Source organism: Halichoeres trimaculatus, unplaced genomic scaffold, assembly GCF_033239565.1.
Source record: "Halichoeres trimaculatus isolate MK-OKI-2021-1 unplaced genomic scaffold, fHalTri1.1 fHalTri1_scaffold_15, whole genome shotgun sequence".
In the NCBI taxonomy this organism is placed as follows: domain Eukaryota; kingdom Metazoa; phylum Chordata; class Actinopteri; order Labriformes; family Labridae; genus Halichoeres; species Halichoeres trimaculatus.
The window spans coordinates 12,890,672-12,913,417 of NW_027437193.1; the positions used below are offsets into that span (position 1 = coordinate 12,890,672).

At 38.0% G+C, this 22,746-nt stretch overlaps 1 protein-coding gene across 1 annotated transcript in view; it reads left to right on the forward strand.

The window, feature by feature from the left end:
* The window catches only part of LOC141804544 (corticotropin-releasing factor receptor 2), a 54,713-nt gene extending 32,779 nt beyond the window's left edge, over nt 1–21,934 (forward strand). The window contains exons 3-12 of the mRNA XM_074689016.1: nt 471–556; nt 3,230–3,336; nt 4,328–4,445; nt 4,596–4,749; nt 11,231–11,291; nt 11,369–11,441; nt 11,964–12,049; nt 15,732–15,867; nt 16,319–16,360; nt 19,335–21,934. Coding sequence (XP_074545117.1) covers nt 471–556; nt 3,230–3,336; nt 4,328–4,445; nt 4,596–4,749; nt 11,231–11,291; nt 11,369–11,441; nt 11,964–12,049; nt 15,732–15,867; nt 16,319–16,360; nt 19,335–19,475 — 1,004 coding nt within the window. The 3' untranslated portion in view covers nt 19,476–21,934. The remainder of the gene's footprint in view (nt 1–470; nt 557–3,229; nt 3,337–4,327; nt 4,446–4,595; nt 4,750–11,230; nt 11,292–11,368; nt 11,442–11,963; nt 12,050–15,731; nt 15,868–16,318; nt 16,361–19,334) is intronic.
* Nucleotides 21,935–22,746: the final 812 nt, after the last annotated feature.

Consider the following 22,746-nt stretch of genomic DNA (forward strand, 5'->3'; position numbering starts at 1 on the left):
CTTACCTCTCTGTTCTTGCCCCACTCCTTATACATTTTCATGTGTTAAAGTGATAAAGGGGCCTGCAGAGTAAAGGACTGTGGAGCTGCAAATGAAAAATTCTCCCTCAAAGTTGATTGTGAAAAGCGTTTTTTTAAAGATATGCAAATAAGGCAACATCGTAAGAAGCTTTTGCATTTCCTCGCCATGAGTAAAATTTGTTTTGCTGAATTGGTATTCTGTGTCGCACTCAGAGATACAGTGCTCAGGTTTGAACCCTGCTCTGAAGAAATTACAAGGATGTTTTAGCTCACCTGCTTCGGCGGACACTTTACTTTAACCTTGCCAGAACAAACAACTGGCCTCAGCTGGAGGTGGAATGAATACAAATGTGAGGATTTAAACTGAAAGAAAATTCGAGAGTTCGACAAGACGTCAACATTGTTTGCAGCAATATTACATTTTCATTGTTTCCTCTGCTCTATTTGCAGGGAGTGCTTACAGAGAATGCATGGATAATGGAACGTGGGCGCTGAAGAGCAATTACTCCAATTGTGAGCCCATTTTGGAGGAGAAGGTGAGCTGGAATTCTCTACGTCCTTCATTTTGCAAGCAATCTGTTAACGTCTTAGATCAACGCCTATCACGCTGCCTAACCATCACACTAATGGTGCAGGAAAAAACAATCATATGTGGTTTTGATTGCAATGCGCTTGTCAAACCACACATTATTTTTCTATGTTGTGCAGCATGTAAACATTCGTTTTACAGATGGTTTGACAAATTTATAAGCGCAGTCTTTTATATCACTGTAAGCAAAGCCTGAGGCCATGCTGTTAGACTGATGTATTACACATAATGAGTTTGGGCCTGATTACCTCACATTATGTCTTCTGATGGTGTGTATTTCTAGACGTACAACACTATGACATATGAAATATGTTAAAGGCTGTGTCATCGCATTTATTTGAAACCTAGAAGTCAAGCTGATCTGGTTGTGTATATAAAGGGATGATGCCTGACAAGGTGTCAATTTTCACCTTTATCAGGACAACATGAAGGTGAGACATAGACCAAAGGAAGTTGATAGAGAACTTACATGCTATATATTTGAAAAGTTTTTAACAAATCACAACTTTGTTTCTCTATTCCCAGTTAAGGGTAAGACTTAGGACATTTGAAAAAGTCATAATCTTCCAAGAGAACTGCAATGCAATGAAACACTGTATGCTACTCCATAAATAGAAGCACTCTTAGCTGGGGCTGAGTGATAGTTCAATTCATAAAGAATATTGCTCTTGAATGTCTTCTGACCAATCTTCTTTGTAAATTGTACTTGAAAGCAAATGGGTTAAATGAGTGAAATTATTCAGGTGTCACGGATTATGGTGTTATCAGTAGGGATGGGTACAAGTAATCGAGTAATCGAGTACTCGAATACTCGTCATTAACCCCATTATTCGAGTAACATTTTGTTATTCGCACACCTGTGCAAGCACTGCTTTTGGTGACATGACTTAAAGACACACAGCTTCACATGTGTGACCCAGCGTTTTGTTTTTACCTAACCAAAGCTTCTAGATAGGAGAATTTTTAACAGGACAGCAATTAACGACTTCTCAACTGTTTTACGGCAGCCCTCTACATGTTATTACACCGAAAGCAAAAACACAACAAGTGCTACATTTGAGACCTGTTGAGTTAATGTCCAGTGCAAGATATATGCATTAAACTTGCATGCGATATAATAACTAGTTCGGTGCTTGACCACATGGGCGTCAGTTGCTAGCCCTGTTAGCACGTCGTTTTGACGAAACCATAGTGGAGAAGATTAGCTCGCTAATAACTGGTGGTGAGCTCACAATAAGTTTTGTGGAAGGTGGAGGCTTCAGAGAGCTGATGGCGTTTGTCAAGCGGGAGTGCAAGCCCCCGCCACAGGGAACATCTATGAGAGTGGAAAACATGTTTGTAGTGACTTTAATAATGGGGGGTCCATGTCTAATGAACCCTATTTTCGTCAATGGTTAAAATAAAAATAAACATAATCTGTGAGTATTCAAAAATTCGTTCATTAGGTATTTAGAATATTCGATTACAGGAATTACTGTAAATTCCCATCCCTAGTTATTAGTGGCCTCAATCTATAGAGTGAGAGTTACAATTTAGAGCCAGAAATTGTAATAGTAACCTGGGTTTCCTCTATGAAGACTGTTGCCACCAAAGATTGAGAATTCACAGTGATAAATGAGTTTAACTCAGTACAAAAACAATAAGGATCATTTATAGTTCTTTTTGTTCATTGTCCCCAGTGTTGTATTGTACAGTTTTGTAATACTTCAATGGGTATCGAAACACGTTCTATCATATTTTGTTGCATTGGATCGTATTTTGCTTTGTATCATATTGCATCCTATCCTGTCCTATCCCATTTTATTCTTTAGTTTTATAAAACATCCCATCCAATTTTATCATATCTCATCAAAATCTATCTCATAATTTTGTATCACATCACGCTATATCACACGAACCCAATGTAACCTACTGTATCCTATCCTATCCTATCCTATCCCATCCTATCCTATCCTATTGTGCCGTTCTACTCCATAAAATATCAATGATCAATAGGCATGGTACCTTTCACATTCGAAATAATATGGTACCGATGCCAGGTACCTGGTATCAGTACCAAAAGTACCAATTTTTTAGCACTTTGGTGTGTGTTAATGTGGTAATAAATATTATTGTAATATAATAAAATAACTTAGTTTTTAAATTGAACATATTTCATGTCCAGCATGGAAAATCGTCTTCTCTCCCTCCTTCCCTGACAGTCACAAGGATTCTTTTAAGTATCGAAACATGGTACCGTTTGATTTTTCATGAATCAGTACTTGGTACTACAGACAGAATTCAGTGGTTACTGATAAAAAAAACCCTAATTTGGTACCCATCCCTGATGATCAAATTTTTCAGATTTGTCAAATTATTCAAAAAGGTTTAAGAAAAATGCAAACCCCTTGTTTTATTTCTAAATATAGTTTAGTAAAAGTACTGCATCAATAAATAAAAATAAAACAATTACGACTGCATCTCTGTCACATACAGGCTGATACGAAGCTAGGTCTTGAATAGTGAACTGTTTGACCAGAACAACTCAGAGTATTCATGTCTCTGCAACTATTTTTAATCAGCACTGGGTTAATATAAACATCTTGTATCTGTTTATCCTCTTCTCTTGTCTTCTTTGCAGAGAAAATATCCGATGCATTATAAAATCGCACTCATCATCAACTACCTAGGCCACTGTATCTCAGTGGGAGCTCTAGTCGTGGCCTTCATTCTCTTCTTGTGCTTAAGGCAAGTACAGAAATAGTCTCTGTCTAAATGTGTCCTGCATGCATGAGACCTCACAGGAGACAATCAGTGAAAACTCACGTAATATCCTCTGACTGCTTTCGTTAACTCGCTTAAGTCAAACAAATGTATGTCTGTGGCCCGGCTCAGCAGGGAACACTGTGGACATAATGTGCATTTCATAACACTCCCTTGTACCTATTTTCATGTCCTGGTTGAAGCACACACATATTCACACACACATACACCTACATCTGCCATGACAAAGCAGGGCAAAGACTAAACAGCCTCGGCTGAGTTGTGCACAGTGGTTTGATCGATGTGGGCTTTTACAGGCACATATTGATTCTCTTTTGTGAAAGCAACAAAAATAGTCAATATGTTCAGCTATTTAATCTCTTTAGATTTGATGGAACAATCTACATTTTGGCTTTTCCAAAAGAAGGTTATTTTTGGTGGGATATAAAAAAGATTTTAACCATCATCTCAACCTTTCCTTTAAAGGTCTAAGAAAAAGAGATAACTTATCTGGAGTGTCTGCTCTAAGTATGACGAGAGTCCTCAAGGGAGTCCTTAAATCTCAAGATGTGTCAAAATAAATTGCACATCTTTTTTTTCCCAGCCATAACCAAGTCAAATGCGATCATGTAGAAATGATATATTTTTAGATTCAGCTTGACTGTGGCTGTCGACGGATATAAATGCCTCATCTCTGATGTGAAAGGTGCAGACTTACTAAAACCTGCTCCTTCAAGTTCTGAAACATGAGTCAAAAACATTCAGTTCTTAAGTGTTTCAATACACCAGAATAATTCAGTCATATTTATAGTGCATCCATGAGTACAAACAGGAACCGATACCTAATCCAGCATGATATAACTTTATTTCATATAAGTACATCAAAAAACATCAGTTGAACAGAATCCTTCACTGCTTTAAATATGGAACAAATGCATGACAATTCAACAGATCTGTTATTCGACTTGTGATACAGGAGCATACGGTGTCTCCGAAACATCATTCACTGGAACCTGATAACCACCTTCATACTGAGGAATGTGATGTGGTTTCTGCTTCAGCTTATTGATCACAATATCCACGAGAGCAATGAGGTAACAGGATCAATTGCATTATTATTAATATTTTTTTTTGTATATGCATAATACATAAAGCAATTTAAAGTTTTTCAGCCACGAAAAAACATACCCAAAAGTTTGTGTTGCAAATTAAAAGTAACTCAAAGTCTTTTTTTTCTTTTTCAGCCTTGGTGCAGATTAATCACAACGATATACAACTACTTTGTGGTGACAAACTTCTTCTGGATGTTTGTTGAAGGATGCTACCTCCACACAGCCATTGTGATGACTTACTCCACTGATAAGCTCAGGAAGTGGGTCTTCCTTTTCATTGGTTGGTGTAAGTATGCTCCTGTTGACACAGCATGCTATGGTATCAAATTAGACATAATTGTATAGTATAGTATGTTTGGTATGATATACCTCGGTATAATTTGGTGTCAAATGATATGGTTTGTTATGCTTTGGTTCGATAGGGTGTGGTAACATAGTATGGTATTTTGGGGGTGGTATCATATGATTTGATTTGGCGTGGTATTGCACTGTATTATTTTTTTATATGGTTTGGTATCATATGGTATCATATTGTTTTTTTTTAATTATTTTATGAGTTGTTTTGCTTTTATTATTTTGGTAAGTTTTTTTTTTCAAACATGTTTTAAATTTGTTTTTTACAACACAAAGGGCCATAGGTTTTTATGATCGCACAATACCGTATTGACCATAATATAGGACAAGTTGTTTTTTTTTTCCGTTGAAAGTAATGTGAAAGAGTGGAATCGTCTTTTGACCAGAGTCTAACCATTAACACATGCAAATAGTTGTCTAGCTTGGCTACACGACTGCAACAGCACTCACTGTGGCTGCAATGATCTGCCAGTCACCAGAGACGCAGTGACAGGAAATGAAAAATGGAGAGATGTTTTTTTTTCAGTTTTACATGTTTATTCTTCACCGTATAACCTTGCAATGCTGTGCTCATGTCCAGCATGAAAAAAATCTATAGACTGTATAAAACATGGACGTAGTCTCACTGATGTCACCCATCTGTTTCTGAAACAGAAAATGAAGCACATTGGTTGTGGCAAGGGCTTTGCGTACATCTATAGGGCACCTGTTGGTCACGTGACCCTCAGCTGTGCCTCTTATTGGGCGAGCTTGCGATCTTAATATCCTCTGAACGGCCGAGTTTGAAAAAAATTCACCCCCCATACAGTGGGTGCCAATTGTAAAATTAGCGACTCAGACAGGAGACGTTTTTTGAACCAGGCTGTAAATAGGTTAATTTCTGCTTTGAAACTGGCTTTTTTTGGCTTTGTGTGTGTGTGACTTCTGGTACTTCCAGAGCCAGCCTCAAGCAAACACTCGAGAAACAGCAGATTTTGGCACTTCAGCATTGTCTCATATTCTTTGACCGGAGGTTTCCGCTTGGGGAATATCGCCTACTCTTCCACTCCCTCACAGTCACAAGGATGCATTTAGGTACCTAGAATGGTACCTTTTGATTTTATGTGAATCTGAACCCGGTACTTTTGACAGAATTTGGTCAGTACCTATAAAAGTACCTAATTCATGACCCATCCCTAGCCAAGTTATAAGGCTAGTTTTAAGATAATGATGGTAATTGCAGCAGGAGTGTAATTTCCCAAGGATGGGCGTCCAAAATTCTTCCGTCAAACTGCTTGACAAAATTATTTCACTGTTAAGGTTAAATAAATTACTAAGTGAGTGGTTTGTTAAGGTATGGCATTTCAAATATAAATATCAGTGTCTTTACCAGAAACTGAAAAAAGCAGTCTCTAAAAACAACAGTTTCTCCAAGCAGAGTAAATTTTGGTTACCAGAGTCTTTTTCTGAAGATTGTTCTCAAAAAGAGGGGTGTTGTCTTATAATTATGGTCGTCCCATATTCAGGTCAATGCGGTATTTTTAAGCTCCTCTCAGTCACTGTGAAATGATATCAGAATTCATGTACACCCTCTGTATAAGCTCATATTCTATGCAAGTATCATTGATACAGCTCTTGTGAGGTATTGAAAATTGATATTGTTGGATGCCTCTTTAGACCAAATCAGGCCATCAGTCTGAAGACAAATTACTCTCTTAATCCTTATTCATACATTTAATTTCAATATTCTATGAAATTGTTGTTGCCACTAGGTTGGTGTCAGGAAATGAGATTATCAGTGTGCTTCTCATAATAGCTACCTGAATAATTTTTTTTCCAAAGAAAGAATAAAAACACAAGACTCGGAGTGAGCGCAAAATAATACTTTTTTAATGAAAGCAAGAGGGGTGTTAACATTATATTTTTGATAACTTGTGGACGTGCCTTGTATTGATCTATCCAGATGTACTGGGAGTATATCTGAACTATTAATGCAATCCAGCTGGCAGAGCAGCTGGACCCCAGTGATATATAATATTTATCTCCAATTACAAGTCAGCATTTGGCTGAATGAAATGAAGCCTGGTTAGCTTGAGAATCCGAGGGAGACTCTTTAATGCTTAGCCCAAGGATATGGCTGTGATTTCATGGGAGGATGTCTTCTTTTTTTTTTTTTTTTACATTCTCTAGTTCTAGGGCTAGAAGGCACTTGGGGATGTCCCCCCTGTGGCCACATCAATCATCTGTGCTCAGCTTGACTTCAGCTATTAGGAAAAACAGAAAAATGTCAGAAAAATTTCATCCTCGGACAGAAAAGTGCACAAAGAAACACCGAGCAGGTCTGACATCTCTCTTTGTGTCACATGCATTGTGTGTTCTTGCAGAAAGAAAAAAACAAACACACACTTTGCTAAATCTAGGTCATGCAGCAGAGCCTTACGCACACAAGGATGGAAAATAAACACATAAGTAGCAGATGACTTATGATTGGTGGTGACACATGATCAGAAGGATAATATTAACTTCAAAATAGAAGCAACCAAAGGCAAATAAAGCACATATCAATCCTATTTTAATGAGCGTAAGTGATTCCTGTGATGAGTGAATGTTGGTGTGGTAGAGCTCTTGAAGACAGTCAATTACTCAGTGCTAAAAACTGACCGAGAAGATTGGTTTATTTTTGTTTTGGATAGAAAACATCTGACCATAGCCACATGCTGCAGAGGGTTACTTTAGTACATGGATCAGAAAATCTCGAAAATCAGTGTTTATTTTGGGGATTTGTAATATGAAACCTCCAGAAAAATGTAGAATTATCGCCTGTTGAGGGAGTTACTGCTCCAAAAAAAAAAAAAACGAGAAAGAACAAACAAGAATGTCAGGGCTGGCAGCATGTGTAGGTGAATTAAAAGTAGGGTCTGCAGGGATTTTCCTTACTTGTTTGTAGACACAACATTCAAACTGGGCTCCTCCTGCTTGGCTCGGTGCTGGTGGCAGCGTACACACACTGCTTTCGACTGAAGCTACGTGAGCACACTCAACAGTCCATAAACCACCTGTAGCATCACGTTTCTGCGTGGATGGGAGCCGTGCACATGACCTGACAGTGGCACAAGCTAACAGGAAGAAGCTTTATCTATTTAGCTTTGTTCCTCTTTGTTTGTGTTTTTCTTTATCTGTGTTACGTCTACTATCGTAGCTGCTCAGGATAGCCTCTTCCACTCGCTATTATCATTGCATGCAAAGTCACTCAGTGCGCTATTATTGGCTGATCTAACCACACTTAGGGTGTATTCACACCTGGATCGTTTGGGACAGTTGTTCCGAAACAGTGGGCCGCCCCCCCGAAAGTCCAGTTCGTTTGGGCATATGTGAACACAGCAATCGTGCTCGGATGCGGGACAAAACAAGCGGGTCGAGATCGCCAAAAATAGGTGGTTTCGGCTCGCATTCATACGCACCCTGTAGCGGTTCCTGTGCCGTGAGAACACAAACGGCCCAGCAACAGGCACAACTGACTCATAACTGTGGTAGTTGTGAGAGTAGAATGTGTTGTTGTGCACCCATCAGAGCCCGTTTTTGTCTGCGGTGACTTGAGCTGGCACGTTTTCATCTCGAGATGTGCAACAGGATATTATTTTCCAGACACAGTCGGGACTCCAGGAAAAACTGCACATGTTGTTTATAAAGCACACACTGATACATTAGCCCAGTGTTTCCCAAACTTTTTTCCAGGTGACCCACATTTTTGGGGAAACAAGCCATGGGGACCCAATCCAAAATATGTAATCTGTAAATCAAATGACAGGATAAAAAAGGGTGCTTTAATCATGTTTATGATTCATTTACATTTTTTGGACCAGCTTACAGGCCTGACATATTTTATTAGCTAGGCTTACACTCTGAAAATACTTGCATTTTTATTACGGGTTAGCCCGCTTGCTTTTCAGAATTGCATCCCCGTCATGTGATATTAAGGACAAGATATTAAGATGCGATGTTAATCCAGAATAAAGGTAACGGCATCTGTTCATGTCTTGTTTTCAGCCTTTCCTCTGAGTGCTGTAAAACAGTAGGAAACATAAGGGGGTTTGGCTTTGGTTGTTTGAGTAGCACCAGCAAATGGCTTCAGACTTTTGAAAAACAGTCGCATGTTTCCAGTTACAGTAAACGTGGCGATGACCCTTCACAATGAAAGCACAACCAGCTATGACAGTGTGGGGAGCCAATCATCAGTTAACAAATAAAGGGGAAGGGAGACTTCTTCTGGTAAAGGGAAGCGTGAATTTTGTGTAAACATTTTGAAAACTAGTTTGGTGACCCATAAAAAATCTCTGGAGACCCACCTTTGGGTCAGGTCCCAGACTTTGGGAACGATTGCATTAGCCAGATAAATGCTGTAATGCAAACTAGCCACACACGTAGTTAATGTTCCATGGTGGGTGAGAACATGAATGAATGAATGAATGAACAAAGATAGGGAAACTCATCGTCTTCCGGGTATGATTTCTGACCAATGAGAGAAAAAATCGATCGCACGTGACATTTGTTTACAACTTTGGACCGCAAGAGACTTGCCTTGTGAACACAAACGAAACAAGTGACGACCGCTACAATTGTATCGGTTTTGCCCCTGAATCGGAACAAAGCAAATGAGCCACAGGTGTGAATACACCCTTACTCTCCACCTAGAAACATCTCAACACAACAAAAACATCAACATTCAGGCTGAGGAGAGGGTTGGGGCAGACACTGACACTAACACACATGTATATAGGCCCATAGGAGGCAATTAAGCAGGATTATTCCTGTGAAAGTTTACATTCTCTCTTTTAGGAAAATCTTGCAGACTCTACCTTTAATGATTAAAAAAATAATTTAGAAAATGGGAGGAAACACAGAGATTTAACCGTGGTAGAAGAGAGCTCAAAGTGCACATTATGCATAGTGTGGTAATGAAGCTAAATGTACTATGAGAAATAGTCTGAACAAGTTATTGTGCTTCTTAGTGAGACAGCTGCTCCACTGTGGGGAAAAAGATTTCTCCTTTTGCCACCAATAGTAGTCTTGAGATTTTTTTTAATTAGAATTCATTAGGAGATGCTGAAAGTAGGCCAAATTAAATATGTCGTCCACCAAGAGGCCTGTAGTGAGCTGGGGCTGGAAAATTCAGACATTTGCTCTTTCAGCTGCATGAAAGGTCCTTGATTTTTGTATCTTTATGGGAATATCTGACTTTAATCAGCTACATTCAAACCTTGGTCAACTTGTGCACACTTGATATTTCATCAGAATATGTTTGGTTCAGAAGGCTTTATGGGTGACTAACAAAGAAATGAACAGCTTTTTCTAGAGGAGCAGTCTTTCCTTGAGCTGCTCTGCTAAATGCTCTGGGGTAGCACAGTGATATTCCAAAGGACTTAAGCACTTTTTATTCAACATGCAACAAAAGGTTTTTTTAAGCAGCACAGCTTGTATGAGTCTGTAAAAGAAGCAAAAATCTGCATGAAAACAAAGGATTGTACTTGAATCGAATAGCTGAAAGTGCCTGTGCCTGGTAAAAAGTCTTTGAATTGAGGATATTTCCCTGAGAAGTTACACCCATCGGGTCTGAGGGGAGAATAACAGCACTCCAAAGTCAAAAGCTTTTGTTTTATCTGAGGAAAATCAAGCGCATTTGATCTTCTTTCAAGCCAGACTTGATATAAAATGGAAACCCCCAGATCTAAGTGTGTGGCTGTCTACTCCTCAAAACATGTCACATCCATAACCTGTGGCTGCTTTTTTTAATGTGCATTCACTCCACAATTCTGAAACGCATCACTGCTGAGGGTGTCAGAGAGCGCTGTAGCATGCCAGCATCAAAGGTGAAGAATTTAAAGTATTTTTTCCTGAATGTTTTCAATGAATGTTAATAAGGATTTTCAATGAAGGCATCACTTTGATGAAAAATGTTCACCCATCAATATGTTTAGTATTCCTCCTTTTTCGACAAATGCTTTTGACAAGCTCCCAAAAGACAGAAAAACCAGCACCCATAACACAGCATCAGTTTGTATTTGCCAGACATACTCGCACAAACCCATTATACCTCTGCTGGTCCTCTGACTCCTGACTGATGCATCATATGACTGTGAAGCCACTCTAGCTCTGAAAAGTCACTGTGTGTGACTCATTTTGGCCTTATTTCTTCTACTTTTGCCTTTTTTTTCTTACTTCAAAGTTTTTACTTTGTAGTCCGGAGCTTGAAGCCGTGACCAGAAAAGTACAGCCTTCTATAATTTAGAGGTTAGGAAGTAAGAAAAGTTTCCCCTCTCTTGTGACAAAGGAAAAATTCACTTTGTTTCTTGTGTTCAGTTATGTTCCCCCTTTGGACTTTCAAAGTGTTCATTATTTCTGAGTCAAATTCACCCTTATGTTTTTTCATCCTCCAGGTATTCCATGCCCTATAATAGTTGCCTGGGCCATCGGGAAGTTGTATTATGAAAATGAGCAGTAAGTATAATAAAAAACAAAAGGTTTATGGCCAAGTTCGTTTCTACTTTTCATTCTGTCCTCTCTCGTATTCACAGATGCTGGTTTGGTAAAGAACCTGGAAAATATATGGACTACATTTACCAGGGACCGGTTATTCTTGTGCTCCTGGTGAGCAGCAAAGTCATTACGCTACGCAGCTGCTGTTATCATTTTCACGCTTAACACAATTTACAGTAGTACGCCATGAATCATTAATGCCTGAGTGTAGGTGCAAACTGATGAAAAAATCTGACCTGGAATGAAAATGGATTAACAATAAAACCCATTTCCACCCTGCTGCTAACTTATTTGTAAAGGTGGCATCAATCTTCCAGATGGGTTATGGTGTTTCAACTCGTAAAATCCTGAGAGTAACAAATTGTATGCATAGGAATGGATTCATTAACTGTTATGTACAAGCTGTTACCAGCGTGCAGCAGCAGGGTGACCGGTTTCAATACATGTGCTCCTCTAACTAGCTCGGTCTTGTTGAGGAGGAGGAAGCCTTGACTTGTGTTGCTACTCCTCCCACTCAGCATTTAGTCAGCTGAGTCTGCTCGCTGCAGCAAATTACCCTCCACTGTTTCACTGTGAGCGAATAAACAGAGGTTTTCAAATCTCATTAATTCCTGTGCTTTTCTTTCCCTGCAGATAAACTTTGTTTTTCTCTTCAATATCGTCAGAATTCTTATGACCAAGCTAAGAGCTTCAACCACATCAGAGACAATACAGTACAGGTGAGTCTGCGATGAGGGGGTAGTATGAATGCCTACACAACACCCATATCTATAACTTTGCAGGAATACATTTTAATATCAGATGAAGAAAGCAGCCTCATTTGATCGTTTGTAATTTCTGGAAAAATGCAAATTTCTGACTAATTATGAATCAGAATTGAGCCAGTAGCTACCAGGATGGCAGAAACCAAAGCTGATCAAGTTTTGCCAAAAACTGCAATTTGTTGATTTAATAACAAATTATTATGCTCAACTCTTAAACTTGGGAAAAACAAACTTTTTTTTTTTTTTTTTAATCAAAGCCACATTTTTCAAGCAAGCAAAATGTTGTATGGTTGGAGTGTGGAGAAAAATATCATGTGTTGATGATAATCTTTAAATAGATGTTGCACATACTTAGATAAGTCAGACTCAAAAAACAACTTTCTGCAGTTCCACAAGTGTCCACCTGAGGCTGGCTCCAAAAGTGACTTAATCCTGTAAAGCCCACATGTTAAAATACATAGTTTTACAATCAAAGTGTTTCCAGTCCATTTCAAACTCACATTTAAAGATGTCAGGGACATCTCTTAGCATCCCTTTCTCTATCTGCAAATTACTTTTTTAGCTAACCACTATCAGAGACCAGACACCAGAGATGTAGTTGTAGTAAAAGCCCATCCAAAAGTCCCATATTTTTGTGGGTAAATCCCTGTATTTAAATGTTAGCATCTTGTTAGCAGGTAACAGCTGCTAAACTAGCAATACCTGGCTTGTTAGCTAGTGCATGGATCATTTTAACTATACCCTGTTAGCAATCCTCTAAAGGGCAAAATATTTGGCTGTCATGTTATATGCAGTAAATGCACCACATGCTTTGTGTATACATCTTACATCTAGTCATTTCAGATCCACTACAACCACTCATCTGTAAGGTTGTTGGAAGCCATGTTGTTTGTTTTCTTGATTAGCTGTAAGCACAGGCCGAATGACTGTAATACCTTGTAAGTAAAGGCTTTCATCCCTTCCTCCACTTGTTGACAAAATATAGTCACTTCAAGCTCCAAAAACAGCAAGGCCAGAATGATTGAAACTCCAAATCAAATCAGTTTGTTTCTTTTTTTGCACTTTGCACTCTACACACAACACACTTGATCCAAAGTGCAGCGCAGGGTATACACAAGGACAAAAGCAAACAGCAAAAACTGAAATCAAGCAACATAAATAGAGAAAAACAAAACAGGAGTGGTGTAAAAGCAAAAATGTTCATATATACATAATTTAAATATTTTTTTTAAAAAGTAATATGATGTGAAAATCAGATCACTATCATTACCACTTCCTATTTCCATCAGTACAACTATGACTCTTTCATCGCCATCATTATTAAACCTCAAAAGAAACTGCTAAACCAGTGAAGTAAGGGGCAATTAAAAGGAAAGGGAAAAAAATGTTATTAGATGATGATTGAAAAAGATGAATGAAAAGTCTTCACCATCTCCAAATACAAAGTAAAGCCAAAACACCTCCTGATAATCTGAGGTGACATTGTTTGGCACTGAACCTGGACTGTAAGGATCAGCTGCTGAAGCCCTACCTTTTCTGTTAATCAAAACACAAAAACTCACTGAAAAACATGTTGGTTCCTTCAGGTCTATCCACGATTAAAAGATTCTTGAAATATTTTCACTTTTAAGAAACCTCTGTGTCATCCATTTTAAAAAAAGTCTTTGCAGACCACAAACTGATGGGTGACATCATGAAGGCAGAGTTACTCCTTTTATCCAATCTTAAGCTGCAGTGCTCTTTCTCATTAAATCTGAGGTGAAGTGTAATATCTTTTCTTCTATGTTCCAGCTGTGTTTTGAGTCATGAGACACGGTTTAATGACTTTCAGATTCGCCTCATGTTCTTTCCATGTTTGCAAAAAGAAATTGAAGTTCCAGCTAAACAAGTAGCCTAAGCCAGCGTAAGAGGGTTGCAGTCCTTCATGCAAGGAGCCATCTTATTTTGACCAGACAGTTATGGTTGGAGGTGGAGAACCTCTCATGTGTCTGACAAGACTTGATGAGTGAGAAAGCGCAGGGATTTGCTGTGTGTCTGAGGGAGGCTCACAGCGTGCAGTCCTGCTACATGTTGTTCTGTTGTGTGTCTGTCTGCTAAATTGTTAGGGTGTTTTTTTTTCCTTTAGGGCTATTCTGTCAAGTGTGTTGCTCTCCTTCAGGGATTATTCAAAGAGTTCAGGGTGTTTGCTATGTCATCTCAGACAACTCCCATTCTGGCTGTGGAGGAAGGAGCTGGATTTACAGTCGTTGTGTGGCAGATATGCTGACATGAGCTGTGCAGATTTATGTGAGGGGGGGAGCAGTGTAAGGCATAAATAATTGACCTAAAAATAGAACACCATATTCCTAAAATCTGCTGCTAGTGTTACTTAAAGTTCATGACCAATGTCAACAAATATTTGATGAGAGATGACTGGATTTTCTCTGCTTGCTTAGGACAAAAAAAAGCATGTTTCTTTGGAAATATCTTCCCTGAAATGAGAAAAAATGAGGATGACTCAAAATCTTTCAGCTGGTTTTTCAACCCATTAAAACACACTCTTCAACAGTTTGACTACTTAAAAGGATAGTTCAGTTTTTTTGAGGTGGGGTTGTATGAGCTCTATGTGACCGCTAAGGACATTAGATACAGTAGAAAAATGTCTCCTCTCCCTCAGTAAGACACAAACTGTAATCGATGGTGACGAGGAATATATATATACTTCCGCGCAGCGCTAGTGCGCTCCGTCCCCCCTCCTCCTTTCAGCTGTAGGGAACGTAAACAAGCTATGCTTGTTTGTCCTGTGCTATGTCAAGCTATGTCCAGTGTCCGTGGATGTTTCCTCTGTATTCCTTTCAGTCGCCATCTGTAGCAGCTCATCTTCTGTGTAGCTACTTCGGTTCATGCAGGTATCCTTTTGGTTCCAAAGTGAATGGAACTTCATCATCGCTGTCATAGTCACTCATTTTGAATTTCCTACGCTGCCTCACAATCCTTAGAGTACAAAAAGAATTACGATACTTGCTAAAACTTACACGAGGCTACAACCGGTGCCCGAAGCATAGCTTGTTTACATTCCCTACAGCTGAAAGGAGGAGGGGGACAGAGCGCACTAGCGCTGCGCGGAAGGATATATGACCAGTTAGTGAGATCCAGATAAATGTTTATATTTCTGAAGACTTAATGCACTTAAAAAATATTTTATGCAGCGTACTCTTAAACTGTGGTATTACTTTCTGATTTTAGTTCTTGTAGGCAGAGAAAATAGCCTTTGAATCTGGTACGGTCTCTCCCTGTTAGCGTCTTTTTCCTCGTCACCATCGATTACAGTTTGTGTCTTACTGAGGGAGAGGAGACAACTTTCTACTGTATCTAATGTCCTTAGTGGTCACATAGAGCTCATACAACCTCACTTCAAAACTGAACTATCCCTTTAACCTCAAAAAGGCATTATTAAACATAGCACCTTAAGAAAAAGAATCTTATCTTGCAAACAAGGCTTAATTTCACAAGCGAGTATCATGTATCTCTGTTTTTTTTCCCCGTCCACCACCCCACAGGATAAAGCAATTTCTCAAATCAGCTTGGACCGAATCCAACCTCTTACTGTAATAATTTCATAAATGAAGCAGTATATATTCTGTCCCTGTCTTCACAGGAAAGCTGTTAAAGCAACACTGGTCCTCTTACCCCTGCTGGGAATCACCTACATGCTCTTCTTCGTGAATCCGGGGGAGGACGACATCTCACAAATTGTTTTCATCTACTTCAACTCCTTTCTGCAGTCTTTTCAGGTGAGAATCATGATGATATTTGACACTGAAGTCACCCTTATGAGAAGCAAACTCGACTGATCCCTGAATGTGTTTGATTTCACAGCCTTAAGGGATGAATTTCTGTGTTACGAGCCTTTTTATGGGAGAATAATTGGAAGTAACACCTGGCTGTGTTTACACATTGTGGCTCTCCTGTCTCTTGTTGGAACTCTCATGATAGCATTAGACAGACATGAAGGCATGATATTTTACTTCTTTTTACTTCAATCTCTGATTAAGAATATCAAACTAAGTGGGGGGTGATTTTTAGGCGAGAATTACTTGAGAAAATCCAATGCTGCATTTTTTATCTGTCTTTATTTCTTTCATAACTGTACTGTCCGAATTCTCTCATGTCTAATTAAAGTAGCATCACACTTTGAAGCTTTTTTTACAGCCTGATCTAACAGGAATGTGTCTCATTCTGCAGGGCTTCTTTGTTTCAGTGTTTTACTGCTTTCTAAATGGAGAGGTGAGTCACAGGAGCTCTGCAAAACAGTGTCAGCATTTATGAATTTCATTAAGTTGTCATGTTTTTCTTGATATATGATATTAATAAAGCTGCAATGATTTTTTTAGATTAGTTTTGTCATGTTTTGTTTGTAACTACCCCCCCTTCTCAGTAACAAATTCCTGCCAAGTTCAGGCGGGGGTCACAATAGTTACTTTTCATGAAGACAAAGTGCTGGAGAGCTTTCTCTTCCATTAGTGAGCGACACTTTGGCATTTTACTGTTGACCAAAATATATGTTTACAGAGTGCTGTCATTTCAGCAAATTAACGTGAAGGCAAATTGCCCAAATTCCATCTGTTAAAAGGTGGTTAATGTGCTTTGGTTACACATTTGTCAGTAATTGTGAAAACTGAAGGACCCTCTTACTGCACTCTAACAGCTCTCCAATGATTGGATCTTAGGGAGGTAGAGACGCTTTATTTGATGAGGGATTGCGATGTGACTGACCACTCTGGTACAGTTTGTTAATTTCTTTTGTCCAAGATTGCTGCTTGAAGAGGGACTGTGTGGTGTCCCCTCAAAAGGATCTCATTTTGAATTTCTGACACTTTTAAGTCTATATTTTTCATATTTACAGAAAACCATCTTGTTTTAATCAGTGAGTATAAAGAAGATGAAATGCTACTTAGGGTGTTGAGATTGAGCTTTTCTTTTCACTGTAGGCAGAAAAGCAGGACAGGGAGTCGTTAGTGCGTCTCTGTCCAAAAGCGATTCACACTTTTGATGCTTAATCCAAAATAAACAAACCAGAGGGCGCTCAGAGTGCACAGATTCCACCAGCTAATGACACAGCATTTTCCAGCCAAGTAATGACACTTCTGAAAAGAAGACAAGAATATTTGTTCAGAAATGTTTCTTAAACTTTGAGAATTATACCCAATGTGGCTGTAGCAAGTTTAAGTGTCATTATCCGCATTTTAGTTGCTCATTTATTGTATTCAACAGAGTATATGGGCCAAATTATAGAAGAAAACAAGCAGAGATATCAAGATTGAAGTCATAAATTTAGAAGACAAAAGACTGAGTAAAAACTTGTTGAAACTGTGCTGTGCGTCTGCATGTTATTCCTAAGGGGCAGATCAGAAGAGCATACAGTACCAGTGCTAATGAGGAGCTTAGTTTCATAAACAACTAAATACTCACTCCCACAGCACATCAGCACCACACTGTCATAAGGATCTGATTATGTTAGAGAGAGAGCCTATTAGGCAACCTATGCAAGCGTTTGCTGCCACTATGCCTCAGCCATTGAGCCTGACTTCATGCAGGCAGCTAGCTGCTCCGCTGATATCTTGTATTAGATTTTACATAGAGATGAGCCATGTTATGTTACAGTCTTTGTCATATAAAATCACAATGTTATCATTTAATTGGGACTATGATTTCACAAATTTAAAATTCATGGCTTTGCTCCCATAAAACATATAAAGACACATCAAGACAGTTAAGTGTATAAAATTCTATACATAGTTAAACTCTAGTGAAAAACTGTCTAAAATGATCCAATTTTTTTAATTTGTAAATTGTACTTGTGTTTTGCAATTTTTAATGAATTTGAAAAAAAATCAAAGAGTTTTTAAAAATTAAAAAATTGCAAAAATTCCATTTTTTCTTTATTCAAAAATGTCATTTTTTAAAAATTTTTTTATAAATTGCTAAATTTTCAGAGTAAAGAAAAAATAAAATTCAAAATTTAAAAAAAATTTTAATTGGAAAAGGTTTAATTTTTAAAATGCTAAAATTTCAAGCATTGTAGAAAATTTGAAAATTTACTAGTACCGAAAAAAGAAATTTAATAAATAGTATGACGTAAATTAAGCCATCACACTGACAGTATTTGTCTTTTTGTAGATTTAATTGTCTTACCAGGTTAGTCACAATTGCAAGAAATGTTGGTGGGCAGTTGCTATTGTAGGAGGTGAAGTAGAGCTGTGGCAGGTATTATTGCAAGATGTGATGCATATTTAATTCAACAAAATGTTAATGCATGATTTTGTTGCGTGTCAATATCTTTAATCATCAATTCCCTCTGTAGGAAAAATAAAAATTCTTTATTTCTGTAATATTTTTTCTTGAAGTAACAAAAAACTTTTGCAAAGGAGTCGGAGAGCTGCACGTTGCAGATCTTTGTCATAACCTAATGGCTTTAATTCTGTTAATTTGTGTTTAATTCTTGCAATTGCTAAATTAACTCTCTATTCAAGTAAATGCAAAACTTATTCATGGATTAGAGACTTTATTCTCAAAAATTCAGAACTGTAATACTTTTTATGTAAATCCTTTGCTTTCACATAGTAACATATTTGTTGCCTTGGCCTTTTTTTCTCCAAATCTCATTTTTCATCTTATCTGTAGCATACAAATGCTGTTGTGGAAAACAGAGAGCATGCCTGAGCTGACCCTTTTTTGGCCTCTTAAGTAAACATTCACAAACAGAATTATGACCTGCAGAGTTCATAATGTTTCTAAAGAACAAACAAAGAGTAAAAATAGTTTCTTGTCCCAAGACATTATTCAATTAACTAGGGACTTTGTCCGGACTTTGAGGCTAATGTGACTCATATTGAGTCCGACCAGACAGTTCTTCACCAAAAATGGGACATAAACCCTTGCTCAGATTTTAGTGTTTGTGGTTTGGTAGGCTGTTTCTTATTTTTTAAATTATAAATAACTACTGCATTGCTTTGCGCTCAATTTTTAGTCACACTTTTATTTCGAAATGGACTATCTATCTATCTATCTATCTATCTATCTATCTATCTATCTATCTATCTATCAAATATCCGTATAAAGGTATTGACCCTCATAGTTAGCAATAAAATTCTTTTCACTTTTACAAAGTATAAGAGCATAAGTTTCAGGTTCCAGGCTGTATGTGAAGTCTGAAGTTGTTATGTAATCCACAATGATATCTTAAATCTGGTCATTTTAGGTCCGTTCTGCAGTGAGGAAACGGTGGCATCGCTGGCAGGATAACCACGCCCTAAGAGTACGGGTGGCCCGAGCCATGTCCATCCCGACATCTCCCACCAGGATCAGCTTCCACAGCATCAAACAGACTACTGCTGTGTGACCAGGAGAACAAGGGCTTAACCTTTGTGAGAACAGACTTTTTGTTCTGTACAAACCACTCGGTGATTGACAGAACAGACTCATTCCTCAAACAAAACCACAAAGTGTCAGATGTGGGCGAAGACCAGAGTACATGTCTGTTGTTTTCTGCGGAAAAAACATCACCTTCAAGTACACCTTTAACTGCACACGACGTATGATTGATAACGTAACATCCTTGAAGGCTTTGTTGTCTTAAACATGCAGTGTAAGAGCTGCAAGAGGTTTTCATTTCTTTGGAGATAAGAGCATCATAAATATGGCTTCATCATCAAACTGTCAAAATAAGTATAATCATCTGATCGTATGATTTTATCGCTGTCACTGCACTGTGTAAGATTATCCTGCAGGTTTTGCTTCAGGACACAGAAAATCACACACACACGTAAGCATCTGCTCTTTTCTAACATAACGGATGGGTGATGAGGAATACTTGCAGTATAATTTGACACATTGACCATGATGCACTTAAAATGTTGCCAAGAAAGTAAATGTGTGTGCTGTGAATACTGAAATGCAGAAACTCTCTGGGAGTTGACTCCTTTTTGGCTCCAACAGCTGCTTTTGACAGCTAGGAAAGAAGCTTAAGGGTTCACCTAAATTAAATATCAAAAACTCGACAGCTTGAAAGATATAAAATCCAAAAAATACTCTGCTCTCTTTTGCTAAAAGGGATGAAAATTGATTTAATGGGAAGTGGGAAATTGTTATTCAGCCCACAACACACGGTGACATATTTTGGTCAATGTGAAAGAAAGATTTTTTTTTTTTTTCAAACAAACAAGCCATTCAAGTGAAGCCTTTATGATAATGTGTCAGAGAAGTCTGAGTTTTCTCCTTTGACTCCGTGCTCTTTTATACAGAAGTTTGAGTTTAGTCTCACAAAGTATGATTGTAAACATTGTTCTAACACTTGTGCACAACAGAGCTTCCTCTCCAGTCCAGGTAAAAGTTGCTACTGTTTTTTTTCTGCTTTCTTTATTGGGTTTATTTTTGTCTCCTCAGAGAGAAAGAGTGTGAACATCCCCTGTGTTTTTTTTTAGATGTATTTCAAATTCCCTGAGGAGTGTGGATGAGAAGGCTGAAATTAAAAGCAGAACACATTAATTTCATGTATGATAAGTGCAGATGCAGTGGAACTTCATTAAATGTTTTTTGGCTTTATGAAATTCCTGTGTTTTAATGAGAATCACAGCTAAGCTGCTGGTTCAAGGAAAAAGACGTTAATGAGTGGGCAGCAATTTGCTCTGATGCATACTCTTTCATCTGCTCAGGCTGCTCACACGACAAAGGAGACAAACACCCATCTGCAGTCTCAAAAGTGCTCGCCTTTTCTTTTAAATGTGGATAGGGATAATGATATAGGATAACAAAGAAGACTGTGAATTTGGTGACAAGCTCAATTTCTGATGTGGATGCTTCTTTGTGTGCCCCAGCATTTGTAACATATCATCAGAGGAGTATTTCTGTCAAGTGGTACGGTAAATGATGTTTAAAGAATTGTTTAGCATTTGGAGGATTTTTCTTGTTTCTCTTCTGTGAAGGAGTAGAAAAGAAGATTGATATCAACTAATGTCTATCTGTCAGTTTGCTAGCAGCTGTCTAATCCATTTTAACAATAACTGAAAACACAAACAGCTAGCTGCTTGTTAGCCTAGCTTTACTCAAACATTCAAGAAATAAAAAAACTAGCGTGGCACTGTCAATTACTCATTAGCTTGTTAGCTTTGCTTAATGTCAAACCTTAAAACACAAGCAGCAAGTTTGACTCTGTAAGTTGGCTAGCTGCTAGTTAGCCTGACTTTAATTAAAGACAAGAAAACTAACAGCTAGCTTGGCTCTTTCGGTTTGTTAGCCTAGTTTTACTTAAAGACTAGAAAAAAACAGCTAGCTTGATCCTGTTAGTTGGCGATCAGCTTGTTAGACTAGCTTTTCTTAAAGATAACAGAAATATAGCTAGCTTGATTCTGTCAGTTAGCTATCAGCTTGTTAACCTTGCTTGATGTTAAGGCTGGATGGGCTCTTTACAAAGAAGTCTCTGCACTTTGCTTTGTAATAACATGAAGACAAAAAGCTACTGCTCTCAAAAGCATAGCTAACATGAGCATAAAGATTTCTCTTTCACTTTATTATCCCTCTCTGGCTATTAGGTGTGTAAAATATAGCAAAAGTAACTTGATGAAATGTGATCTTTAAAGATGCTTTACCATGCTTGCTGTTTCCTTTTGTGACTGTCTCCACTTTAAAAATGCTGACTCATTCTAACCCTTTGCCCCCTTGCTGACAGCTGTCCATCAAGCCGGCCAAGCATTCATTTATACAAAACTTTTTACCTTAAAACCTTCCAAACTAATGAGTCAAGAATATCCCCCTACTATACAGAGTGTTTTTAGAAAATACTCAAAATAAAGTTGTTTTGGATACCAGGCTGTGAACAAGACTATTGTTGCTGAACAGACTTAGCTGAATTGGTGTGTATGCTGGTTTCAAAGCTTTTGGAGCTAGCCCCATATGGACACTTGAGGTACTGCCGATTTTTTCCCCCATCTCGTTGAAGTGTGAGGCAAATCCAGGACTAGGAAACAAAAACTTCTGCTCATTGGGTGTCCATATTAGGCTGGCTGCATGACCCCAGACAATCTCATTATCACCAAGATTAAAATCAAAGACAATTTAACAGTCTGGAAAAAGAAAAAAAAGGATTTTGGTTGAAGAGCTCATTACTTGAGCTCCACCTTTTTGTCTTTTAGTGTGTTCACCAGTAGTTACATTGGGTCAGCATTTTCAATATGGCAACCACTGTCGATTGGCTACAAAAACTCATCCATGTTATTTATAGTGTAACCACTGACGTGCTGTTATGAAAAGTCCTGACAGTAAGACAGATCTTCTTCTCTAACTTTCTTGAAGAGAAATGAGTATCAAACATTTTTTATGGTAAAACTTTTTTTTGTTTTCTTTTAGAAACTTTGTTTTTGTTGTTTATATTTCTGCTTCCTTGAGCATTAAATTCACTGGATCTGTTGTGAAATTTGGATTGTAGAAAAACTTGAGGCTATACTGAATTTCTGTGACCAAAATTGTTGGATTGTGATGTGTACTACATAAATATTTTCTCTCTCCTTGTTGTTAAATGTACATATCATGTTTGTATTTTGTATTTTTTTGGTATGTCATAGAAATCTTATTTTGTTAATGGCTGCTTTTCTGAACTGACATAAGCCATTATCTAA